General features: G+C 53.5%; 1 protein-coding gene across 3 annotated transcripts; it reads right to left on the reverse strand.

The window, feature by feature from the left end:
* Nucleotides 1-582: 582 nt before the first annotated feature.
* Nucleotides 583-11,492, reverse strand: CLN3 (CLN3 lysosomal/endosomal transmembrane protein, battenin). 3 transcript variants are annotated; one of them, XM_030301644.1, is made up of 17 exons: nucleotides 10,988-11,482; nucleotides 10,100-10,299; nucleotides 9,789-9,911; nucleotides 9,555-9,633; nucleotides 8,235-8,331; nucleotides 7,350-7,421; nucleotides 6,878-6,957; nucleotides 6,655-6,740; nucleotides 6,084-6,156; nucleotides 5,858-6,001; nucleotides 4,850-4,962; nucleotides 3,723-3,769; nucleotides 3,579-3,647; nucleotides 3,431-3,486; nucleotides 3,246-3,339; nucleotides 1,066-1,206; nucleotides 583-963 (listed from the first exon to the last, which is right to left on the reverse strand). In XM_030301644.1, exons 3-17 carry the CDS (start codon nucleotides 9,832-9,834, stop codon nucleotides 844-846), a joined length of 1,317 nt encoding a protein of 438 aa, XP_030157504.1. In that variant the 5' UTR covers nucleotides 9,835-9,911; nucleotides 10,100-10,299; nucleotides 10,988-11,482; the 3' UTR covers nucleotides 583-843. The 3 variants fall into 3 exon arrangements, with proteins under 3 accessions (XP_030157504.1, XP_030157505.1, XP_030157506.1); XM_030301645.1 differs by having other exon boundaries at nucleotides 10,100-10,540; XM_030301646.1 differs by lacking the exons at nucleotides 583-963; nucleotides 1,066-1,206 and adding an exon at nucleotides 2,230-2,739 and having other exon boundaries at nucleotides 10,988-11,492.
* Between the last annotated feature and the right edge of the window lie 180 nt (nucleotides 11,493-11,672).

Below are 11,672 nucleotides of genomic sequence, written 5' to 3' on the forward strand. Positions count from 1 at the left end.
CTCAGTTGGTTAAATGTTCGACTCTTGATTTTGGCTCTGGTCATGATCTCCCAGTTCATGAGATTGAACCCTGTGTCAGGCCCTGTGCTGGTGGAGCCTGCTTGGGAGTCTCTCTCTCCCTCTCTCTCTGCCCTTCCCCCACTCTTCCTCTTTCTCCCTCTTTCTTAAAATAAATAAACTTGAAAAAATAAAATAAAATCTTAGAAACATAGGAGAAATATATGAAAGTCAGCCTCCTACTTTGAAATATGTCACAAAAATAAGATAGGCTGATTTGCATGGAGTGTTACATATGGGATAAAGTAATTCTAGCAAAAGGTTTACTGTGGAACCATGCCTACATGAATACGAATTCTCTCAACCTCCCTGTAGGCTTGAAAACTTACATGTTGGGGGGAAATGTATATATATGGCCCCATACAGTGAATGAATGAATGAATGAATGAATGAATAAGGCCTCAAAGATGAAGTAGAAATCTGCTGAAATGCTTTATGCTCTCCTGCCTACATTCCAAAGTGGGTTTATATTACTTCTGTAATAAAAGAAACATTTTTTTTCAACCAGAAAAAATGGCACAGGAATCAATTGACAAAATAGGCATTTATTCCAAGGACATAATGCCGTGAAGAAACCCCCCAAGGCCAGCCTGGGAGTGGGAGAAAACGGCTCCCCCCAGCTCAAGGGGGAACGGAACCTCGGTGCTTCTCTGCACCCCAGCCGTGCAGGGAAGCCTGGGGCGGAGCTCTGGGAATGAGCTCTGGGCTGTGGGCCCGCGGCCTGACTTGCCCGCCTGTCAGCGCAGGCCCAGATTAGTGTGACCGGTGCTCCAAGAAGCCAGAGTGTCAAGACAGATGACAAAGGAAGTCGTGCAGAGGCAGGGCCAGGAGCCCTGACAGGGAGATGCCCAAGGTGTCGGAGATACAGGCGGCCGCCATGGCAAATTCCCGGTGCTCATCACTCGTCTGGAGAGGGCAGAAAGCAGGGGTGAGGCTTCAGTCCTAGACACCCCTGCCCTGGCCCTCCCCAGCGAGGCTACCCACAACCCTCAGCCAGCTGGTGCTGACCTCTAGCGCAATGTTGTGGAAGGTGTTCACATAGGCAGCACCGCCCAGGAGTCCCTCATACAGAATGATCAGGAAAACGAGGTAGATGCTGGGCAGGAAGCTCAACCACACGTCCACCAGCAGGAAGGCCAGGTTGAAGCACTATGGATGCAGGGGAGGGGAGGGCTGAGCCTGGGACCGGCGGCGGGCAGGGAGGTTGCGATCCCATCCAGTGGCCCCCGGTTCTGAGAGATGCTGAGAGGGCTGACAGGCCTGGATCACATCCCAGCACCCAGCTGGCCTACCAGACCCTGAGATCCGGGGTAAGCCTGCTCCCTGTCCCGTCCCGGCACCCGAGACCTCGTAGGTCTTTCCCCACCTCACCTTTGGTCCTGTCACTCCTGCCGCCTGGAGCGCTATTCCACCTTCCCCTCACTTGGGATCTCCTAGCCACCACTGTTCATGGCTCAGCTTGGATCAGGACCCCTCCCACCCCAGCGCCCTCCTCCCAAGGGCACACTCCCCCCCCCCCCATTTTACCGGACTGAGGCTACACATGCACCAGCAGGTCTCAACCGGGTGTGATTTTGCCACCCAGGGGACATTTGGCAACATGTAAAGATGTTCTTGGCTGTCACGAGTGGGGACGGAGTAGGCAGAGGCCCAGCCCCCTGCAGGGCACGAACGGCCCCACGACAAAGGATGGTCCAGCCCCAAACGTCAACAGTGCCGAGGTTGAGAAACTCTGGCTAAAGTGTTCTCAGTTCTCTTACGAAGCTTCTCCGACCCCACCCAAGGGGGTAGGTCCCTCCTGTGTGCTCCAGTCCTTCAGAGGATCCCCAGTGCCCCAGGTCTGAGCACACAAGGTTGCCTCCCCAGTGGGTAGGCCACCGTGGCAGCTCACAAGGTTGATGTACATACACCTGGGGGTGTGGTGACCCACATAGACCTTGCCCTCAGAGGTTCTCATTCATGAAGTCTGAGGTAAGCTCAGAGACCTGCACGGAAAAGAACACACCCAGTAGGGGCGCCTGGGTGGCTCCGTCGGTTGAGCATCCGACTTCAGCTCAGGTCATGATCTCACAGTTCATGGGTTCGAGCCCTACATCGGGCTCTGTGCTGACCGCTCAGAGCCCGGAGCCTGCTTCAGATTCTGTGTCTCCCTCTCTCTCTGCCCCTCCCCTGCTCACTGGCGCGTGCACACTTGCTCTCTCTCAAAATAAGTAAATAAATACACTTTAAAAAAAAAAAAAAAAGGACAGCTAAAATCGCAAGCCACCCATTTGAGCGGCATCTACTGAATTCAGAATTGTTGACGCAGTGCTTTGGCACTTCGGGGGTACATAGCCCTGGGTTCGCAGTACTGCTCAGACCAACAGAGAAGAAAGCTGGAGGCCATTCACATGGCGGCGTCATAACCCAGAAGTGCAAAATCTTCACTTGCCCTATATCTCGTTATCCGAGGCACGAGCTCAGCTTATTAAAAAGGACTTTCCTGTACTAACCAAAGATGTAGTTTGAGAGTTACCTTCAGGGGCTGTAGACACATGACCTTGAAACAGCGAAGGCTGGTTATGTGAAGCTACTTGGCTTAGACCGTTGGGAGTGGATGGTGTTTGTGCACTTAACGCTGTAATACTTTTGCTGTGGGAAGTCACAATTTGCTCGCCAGCCTTGAGGTCAATAGCCTGTTGACTACGACATCACCGATTCTATTACAATGAACCATCCAGAATAAAAGAATGGTACATTTTTTTTTATCCTTAGAAACGTTATTTGAAACCCTGTGTCTCTGCACGAGGCTTGTGGAAATAACCATTAAGTGAGTGCTTCTAATGGGTTAAAACAGAATACAAAATCTCATTTTCTTCTTCTTCCTCTCACCTCTATTTCCTACGACTGCCCTGACAAGTAGGTGTTGGCCACACCCGATTTATAGAGGAGGCGCTCTAGGCTCAGGCTGGTGTAGAGACCGGCCCTAAGTCACCCAGCTACAGAGTACACAAGCTGGGATTTGCACCCAGGTTTGCCAGGCTGCCGAGGCCACGCGTTTTACGCAGAGCCGGGGCCCTGCTGGCCTTCTGTCCCCCGGGCCCAGAACCTGATGGTGAGCAATAAATAATTCCTGCTGAGGGAGGGAAGCCTGGGGTCTGGGAAGCCGGGAGCTACGGTGGGAACAGAGGGAGGGCTGGGCTCGGTACCTGCAGCAGGGCCAGGACCCACGTGAAGCGGATTCGACAGCAGCGGAGAGAAGAGCGGGACACAAAGACGCCGGCCTGGTAGAGCATCTGGTACCTTCGGTGGAGGCAGGGAGTAGGAGGAAGCCCTTCCGGGTGCCACCCCCAGCCCCCTGCCCGTCCTGCCGCCACACCCTCGCCCTTCTTACCAGCGGTACTGCTGAGCGTGAGTCAGGGACGTGTTCCGGAAGAACAGGAGCTCAAACTGCAGCAGAGAGCAGACAGGGCAGACGGTCAGAGACACGTGGGGCCCCGCCTCCATTGCTACTCCCCCCCCTCCCAGCAGCCCTCACTCACAAGCCCCTGATTGATGAAATACTCCGCAAAGTAGACCAGGACCAAGGGGACGATGTACCACAGCAGGCCCTGGAAGGGTCAGAAGCTGTAAGTGGCAGGCTGGCAGGCGGGCACTGGCCACGGGGGACCCGCCACCATCCATACCTTGAACACGGTCCACCTTTCCTGAAGGGAGAGGTTCAAGCTGGAGTCTGCAGGGGAACAGGGAGAGAAGGGCAGGTGAGGCTGGCACGTTGACTCGGCACAGGGTGCTGGTGTGCAAGAACCAAGCACGCTCACGCTCACTGAGCGCGCTTAAATGCCACCGGACTGTACAATTCAAAATGGTCAAATTGAGGGGCGCCTGGGGGGGGGGGTCAGTTGGTGAAGCGTCTGACTTCGGCTCAGGTCATGATCTCGCGGCTTGCGAGTTCGAGCCCCGCGTCAGGCTCTGCGTGGACAGCTCGGAGCCTGGAGCCTGCTTCCGATTCTGTGTCTCTTCCTCTCTCTGCCCCTCCCCTGCTCGTGCTCTGTCTCCCTCTCCCCCTCTCAAAAATAAACATAAAAAAATGGTGAAATCGGTAAACTTCACGTTAGCTCTGTTTTACCACTGCTTAAAAAGGAAGGAAGGAAGGAAGGAAGGAAGGAAGGAAGGAAGGAAGGAAGGAAGGAAGGAAGAAAGAAAGAAAGAAAGAAAGAAAGAAAGAAAGAAAGAAAGAAAGAAAGAAAGAAAAAGAAGAAGCCGGTGAGACGTCTTCACGGCTCATGTATACAGCTCAAAGGCTACACACTCCATCCCAGCCAAGCTGGTCCCTCCTGTTTCTTGAACATCCAAGCTCATTCCCACCACAGGGTTTTAGAATTTGCTGCTCCCTCTGCCTGCAACCTGTTCACCCCGACATCCATAAGGCTGACACCCGGTCATTGAAATTTCAGCCCAAGGACACTGCCTCAAAAAGGCCTTCTGGACCACCTTCTCTATGCAGGACCCTTCTCTTTTTCCTCCTGGTTCCCAGCAGCAAAACCGCTTTATGTCCGGCCAGCACTTACCAATGCTTGAAAACAACACATTTCCGATTCAGCTGCTTCTTCACGAATCTCCCCCCTTTCCTATGTCAGTCACCTGGTACCCCCAGCCAAGTGCTCAATGAGAGCACTTCTTGAATAGATGAACGCAAATGATTCTTACCATAACCAGCACATCCACTCCCCCCCCTTCCCGACTGGGTCCACTGTAGACAGCAAAGGCTAAAACCCAGCGAGAGAGACAGTGACGGCTCTGCGTCTCTTACCTGGCTTCGCCTCGGGGGCCTCGCTGTTTATCAGGGGCTGCCGGGCTGATGTCTCTGCCTCTTCCTCCCCTCCAGGGTCCTGGGGCTCGGGAGATGTGAGCAAAAAGAAATAGCTAGGAGCGGGTGGGATGAAGGTAAGACCAGAGAGGCCGCTCCCTTCCAGGGCACCACCCCCTCCACCCATCATTGCCACAGCCCCTCATCCCTTGCCAGAGATGATCGCTCTAGCTACCGTGTGTTACGCATTCATTCAACTTTTCAAATTTCCGTCACTTCTAATTTGCCGTATCTACGCTCCTCCTATATACAATTTTTTTTTTGCTTGTTATTTTCCTTTAAATTGATTCCCTTTTTCTACGTGGCCTTGTTCTAAGCATTAATATGTGGATAACAGGTTGGATTGGCTAGTTTAAATTTTTTTCCTAATACGCTCAAAATTAAGTAAGGGTCCCCCCCACCCCACCCCCGCAAATCATCTTGGGATCCACACTGTACCAGAGGCTTCACACACATCACCTCATGAGGACACAAGGAGAACTACCGCCATTTAAGATATGGGGAAACTGGGGCGCCTGGATGGCTCAGTTGGTTAAGCATCTGACTTGGGCTCACGTCATGATCTCACGGCTCGTGAGTTCGAGCCCCGCCTCAGGCTCTGTGCTGACAGCCCGGAGCCTGGAGCCTCCTTTCGATTCTGTGTCTCCCTCTTTCTCTGCCCCTCCCCACCTTGCGCTCTGTCTCTTTCTCTCTTTGTCTCTCTCTCAAAAAACAAGTAAACATTTAAAAAATTAAAAAAAAAAAAAAGATACGGGGAAACTGAGGGCCGGAGAGGTGAAACACCTTGCCCCACACTACACCGCTAGCAAGTGGCGGCTCCAGAACTCAAACCAGGTCCATCAGAGTCCAGAATCCACATCCCCTCTTTACAAGGCGGCCAGGATCGGAAGACTGGGAGCAGGGTCTAGTTCTCTCCCCTAACACATCACCCTCCCAGCCCAGGCAGCCTACCTGGCCAGCAGCAGGGCGGGGATACCCAGCATGGACAGCAGGGTGTGCTGGGGGGAGAGGCCAGCCTGGGTGAGGCCCAGGTAGGACAACGCTCCCAGCAGCCCTGCTCCCCCGGTTCCTGAGGACCACCAGGAGATCACGGCCCTGAGAGGAACACAAGGGTTGAGGAAGGACCAAAGCCAGCACCGGGAGGTCCTCTCCCCGACTCCCTGCTCTGCCTGCTTACCTGGGGTAGAAGGCGGTGAGCGAGAGGAAGGTGACCTCCCCCAGACCTGACGAGATGCTAGCCAAGACCACACCTGGGGGGGGGAGGGGGGGACAAGCATGGCAGTGACCACACCTAGCCTCCCTGATATCTCCGGTCCCCTGAGGTGTCTGGCCAGGGCCTCCTCTGCATCAGCTCAGCGGAGCTAAAAACAGATCCCTTGGGCAGGTGGGCTTCACACCTGGAGTAGAACCAACCCGCTCCCCCGCACATCCTCTCACAGGGAATGGTACCTCCATCCACCCAGTTATCAACTCCGGAGCAAGAACTCATCTCTGATGCCTCAGCCGTCATGGAGTCTTGGTGACTGCTCGTCTTGAGCTCCCGGTATTCCATCCATTCCCTCCTATCTCCCCACCCCCCAACCCCTCCAAAACGACCTCATCCCCCCTCTCCTGCCTGTGACAGTCCTGGCAGGCTTCTGAGGGTTACACAAACAATCCCTTTCCTTGGGGAAGCTGGGGAGACTACCCCACGATGCTCAGTTTCGGTTCCTCTGGGTTCCCCACCTGACACAAAACCTCACACTCACCACACAGGCTGGTCCCCACTGAATGAGAAAAGGCAACCAGGATGAAGCTTCCCGCAGAACAAATCCCACTGACGAGCACCCGGGGGCTGAGGGGGAGAGGTAGCGAGAGAAGAAGAGGGTCAGCTTCCGCCCGCAACTCCCCAGCCCTCTGGCCGTCTCAGCCCTCCTGGCCTCCCCACTCTCAGATCCCACCTGCCCTTCCTCCCACCACCCCCACCCGGACCTGTAGGGCAACAGATGAAGACCAAGAGGGGCCAGCAATTTGATGACGAGGGTGGGGAGGATGTCGGCCAGGAGCACCGCCTGGAACGGGAGAACACATTGAGACCCCAGATGGTCCCAGGCACAAACCTCCCAACCAAGTGGCCAAGGAAAGACACACACCAGCTGGGTCGACCCGCTACAAACACAGGCCCTGAAGTCAGACAGCTCTGGGTTCAAGTCCCAGCTCTGCTGCTCCTTAGCTAGGAGTCAACAAGACATTCACACTCTCCGAGTTTCAGTTTCCTCGTCTGGAAAATGGGGGATGGTTATAGCGCCTAGCTCGTAGCACTGCTGTGTGCATTAAATGAGCCAATATAGGCCACACACAGAAAAGGCTCAGTAAATGGTCTTGATTATTATAATCACGACAGTCGCAGCTGGGTGCTGGGGGTGGGGGTGCGGGGCAGGAGGAGACCTGTGGGGGTACTCACAGCCGTGGAGACAGAGTTGCAGTCAAATCGGGATGAACTATTGTGGGTGGTGGGCGCTGGGTCTGGGTCTACCTGATAAAAGAGAAGAGTCTTTTACCCAGGGAGGCAAGAGGAGAGACCAAAAGGGCCCGACTCCAGTCCCAGCTCAGCCCTAACTTGAAGGATGGGTTTGGCTCCGCACTGTACTATTGGGACCTGGCTTTTTCTATGTGCACAACAGGCAGGGTGAGGGGGCCGTGGAAACCTTAAACTAAGGACCCGAAGGCCAAAGATGGCCCTGTAAATGGGCTCTACTTGGGTAACACATTCAGGAGCTTTCATTTTTAAAGATTTGGGTTTCCAGAAAAGCTGATCTTGGACCGAATTCCCTGTGGGGCCTGTAAGGAGGTGGCTGCTGGCCTTTGGCGTGCATCCCCTCGCTCATCATAGACAAGAGGGTCTCAACGGGAGGTGATTATAGCCCCCAGGGAACATTTGGCAATGTCTGGGGACATTCTTGTCTCAACTGGAGAACTGGGGGGGCGGGGGGGGGTGTATGCTACTGGTATCTAATGGGTAGAGGCCAGGGATGTTGCTAAACACCCTACAATGCACAGAAAGCCCCACAATAGAGAATTCTCCAGCCTAAAATGTTCAGTGCTGGGGTTAAAAAAACCCTACCAGGGCCCCACCCAGCCAAAATTTGAGTTTGGATACCTGGCACCAGTTGATTCTTAAAAACCCTTCTCACTCTGAGGTCTGGGAGATTGGGAACTTTAGTCCTCTTGCCCCAACCCTTGGCTACCCCATTCCCTGAGTCTTTCAAAGGGGCCCCTGCCCTAGGTTGAGTTCTTCATCTTCCCATAATGACTAAATATGGTGGCGGTGATAGAGAGGGTCACTTACGTGGCTTTGGTTCCCGGATGCCCTCTGGTGGCTAAGGATGTCATGGGCGGCGCTGAGCATCACCACATAGGAAAAGTTGTTGCAAAGGCCCAGGAGCCTGGAGTGAGCATTATAGACCTTTTGTTTCTTCAGTTTTATTGAGATATAACTGACACAGAAGAACAGATCCCAGCCTGCTTCCAGGCTTACAATCTACCCACAGTCCTAGCACCAAATCTCCCCTTCCTGTGGCCTTCAGTCAGCTCCCTTGTTTTTCTCTGTCACTAGGGCCCCCCCTCCCCCATCTCCATTCAATGTTAGGGCTAGAAATAACTGGCTTTGGGAGGCAGACTTGGGTCCACATCTTATCTCTCCCAGGAAGAGAAGGAAGTCGTCCTTGATGCCTGTCTCCTCCAAGCTTCCACCATGATTCAGTTCCTGGGACTATTCTCATCCACTGATCCACAGTCTCTGACGTGCTGTGGGACAGTAGAAAGATCCCGGAGCTTGAAGCTCGGAAGGATCACGTTCAGATCCCAAACCTGCTGCTTCCTACTTGAGTGGCCTTGGTCTCCTCATGGGTAAATGAGGATACAAGTTTCTCTTCTCACTGCCTCACAGGGGGCTGCAGGGATGAAAACAAGATAATACCAAAGTCCTTTATGACCCATGAAGAATCTTTTTTGCTTAGTCTCATTTCCCAGAGCCACGCTCAGTGATGGGAAAGGAACTGGGCCAAGAGCCAGAGAGTTCACGTGCTCCTTCCACAAGCCTACAAAGTGGTACTACCGTTCTCATCTTGCTGCTGTGAAACCGAGGTTCAGAGGGGTTACGAGACTCTTCCAGAGTCACGTGGGAAGTCACTTCCAACCCAGTGTGCCACCCAAGCCCTCGATGGTCAGGTTAGTGCTAGAAGCATTTCCCAGAGCTCAATATTTGAATGATTCCAGGAGGTAGGTGGATGATCGTTTAAAAAGCAGGCATGTGCTTTTTAAAACATGCATTGGGAGAAATACTGGCTTTCTGTCTAGAGTAGTGATTTAAAGTTTTCTTTAAAGAAACACATGCATTTACAAATCTAAAGCCTGACTTGCTTGAAGTAAAACACGAAGTAGTCCTACAGGTGAAATGAGGATCTGGCCAAAATAAGAAGGTGGTAAGTAAATGAATAAAGTCTGGGAACTTTACCGGCTGCCTTGGGCAAACCAACTGGCTCAGTAAATATTTGTGAATTCAGCTCCTTTTTCAGAGCTCAATTTTTTCCTCCTCAGCTCTTTCTTCCTGTTGCTTCCCCTCTTCCCACCGCATTTTTACTTCTGCTGAACTCTTCGGGCCACTCACCAGAAACCCATCGCGTTCTTCCAAAGGGCTCCCTGACGGTCTAACAGACGGGGCCGAGGTTCGGGGGCGGTCTCCTCCCCTGGGAAGGCGAGAAGAAGCGAGCATGACCTCCACCCCACTCGCAGGTGCACGAAGGCCCCACGGGGCTCCTCCCGGGGCCGAGCCAGCGCCCGAGGCCCGAGTCTGGTGGGAACAGAGGCTGTCACTCTCAGGAGGGCGCGTAGGAATACGCACCCTCGGAATCCAAAAGGCGCCGCCGCGAGCCCGCACAACCTCCCATGGCATCAAGTTCAGATCCCGCGAAGGGTTCAAAGTCAGCGAGAGTCCAGGCTTGGCTCTGACCCGGCGGATGAGGGTCTGCGACAGATGAGAAGGATCAACGCCCCACTGCCGGTCCCGGCTACGGCTTCTCCGCCGCACTCGCGCCCGGCGACCCACCACGTTACCCCGGGCTCCATCTCGCGCCCTCGCACACCCCACCACGTCCCACCCGTTGGACTCTGCCCCCGCCCCCCCTTTAAAGCAGGGGGCTCTGCGGTCTGTACCTTTAAGAGCAGCTGCAAGTTCGGCCCCGAGGTACCGCAGGTGGGCGGCTCACGTGACAACACCAGCGGGTCCCTCATCACGTGCTTTTGGAGGTCACCACAACTTCCGGGTCCTCTCTCTGTCTTCGCTTTGGGCCTTCCCAGCCTCGGGGCGGGGGACAGAGAGAGGCCGGGAGAACCCTGGAACCGCTGGTTTAAAACTAGAGCGGGTAGGATCAGCAAAGAAGAGCCACGACATTAGACTAGCGGGGCGCAAGGTCTTGACCGTATCCTGCCAGCACTAGGCATGGCAGCGAGCGGCTTCAGCTCCTCTCGCGACCTTCAATTGCCAGAAATAAATATGGCCACCGGGTTACTCCCTTCACTGTTTCTGGCCGGGAACAAAGACAGCCGGTTTCGGGCATCCTTATTCTTATCTGTTGCCCTTAGGTTGCTTCGGAACTGAAAATAAAGATAACACTCATCAAAGAGGATTTCTACCTATTGGCAATATCCAAAGCATTAAAGAGATCCCTTTCCCCAAATTATCCTAGAACTGAAGATTATCACAGAAATAGCCCCGCCTCCCCCCTCGCTTTACAGATGAGAAAACAAAAAAGGAAAATTGCTGGTGAAGACGCAAAGTGAGACCTAAACGTGACCTTAGAGACCTTTTTAGCAATAGGAAATAGAGCACCAGAGGCAGGTGTGTTTGGCTGAGCAGGCTGCAGCAGAATTCCTGCCTGCATCGAGGATACTTAGACCTGACGAGTAATAAGGTCCAAGATTCTGATTCTGTGATCTCATCTAGTCCCTTTAATTGGAAATTTAGAAGGTGGGGATTAGGGGAAGAGGTGTAGATCAAAGTCACTTCACATAGTCCCAAGTAAGGAGTGATTATTCTCTTACCTTTCTCTAGGCAGTTAAGCAGCATCCTGAATTTTCTTCATGGAGTCCTTCCCCTGCTAATCCCTTCTATGGGCTTCCACCAGCTGGTGCCCACCTCTACCAGCTCTTTCTCACCACCAAGTCCTCAGGCTGCTGTTTGACATGTGCCCCCCTTGGGCTGCTTCCCAGGTCACTCAACCAATGAAATATGGTGTCCTACTACCCTTGTGGTGCCCTAGAAACTCAGCAACATGTCATACATGGCCTCTGCCTTCAAGGAACTCACAAGAGGTTGAGAGGTAGACACAAATAACCACAATACAAAGCTTAGCCAAGTTTTGTTTTGCAAGAATGACTACAGATGAGGGAATGGACATTGGAGCCACCAGCCCGGCCCCTTCTTCCCCTTAGGGAAGCATTAATGACCCTGAAATGAGAAGCCAGAGCTCTTACCAACCCCTCTTCACTCCTACTCCTTGTCCCTAGGCAAAACAGGAACCACAAACCCCAGCTTCCTCTCACAGAGTGGCTGTGGCTTGTGGGGGAGACGGAAATGGCTGAGGTGTGAATACAAGACCTGAGTCATTTAAGCTGCAGTTGCCACGGCCCCCTCCCCCCTCCCCAATTCTGAGGTCTCCTGCTCCTACGTTTTTCCGTATGGCCTCCCTTCCCTTGCCCTTCAGCTCCAGCTATGCACCTGAATCCC

Source organism: Lynx canadensis, chromosome E3 (genome assembly GCF_007474595.2).
Source record: "Lynx canadensis isolate LIC74 chromosome E3, mLynCan4.pri.v2, whole genome shotgun sequence".
Classification (NCBI taxonomy): Eukaryota; Metazoa; Chordata; class Mammalia; order Carnivora; family Felidae; genus Lynx; species Lynx canadensis.

Coding starts and splice junctions, on each gene's coding strand:
- CLN3 (XM_030301644.1), bottom strand. CDS start 9,834: ATGGGAGGTTGTGCGGGCTCGCGGCGGCGCCTTTTGGATTCCGAGG. Junction 8,332..9,554: donor AAGAACGCGATGGGTTTCTG/GTGAGTGGCCCG, acceptor TGCTCACTCCAG/GCTCCTGGGCCTTTGCAACA. Junction 3,487..3,578: donor ATTTCATCAATCAGGGGCTT/GTGAGTGAGGGC, acceptor TCTCTGCTGCAG/TTTGAGCTCCTGTTCTTCCG.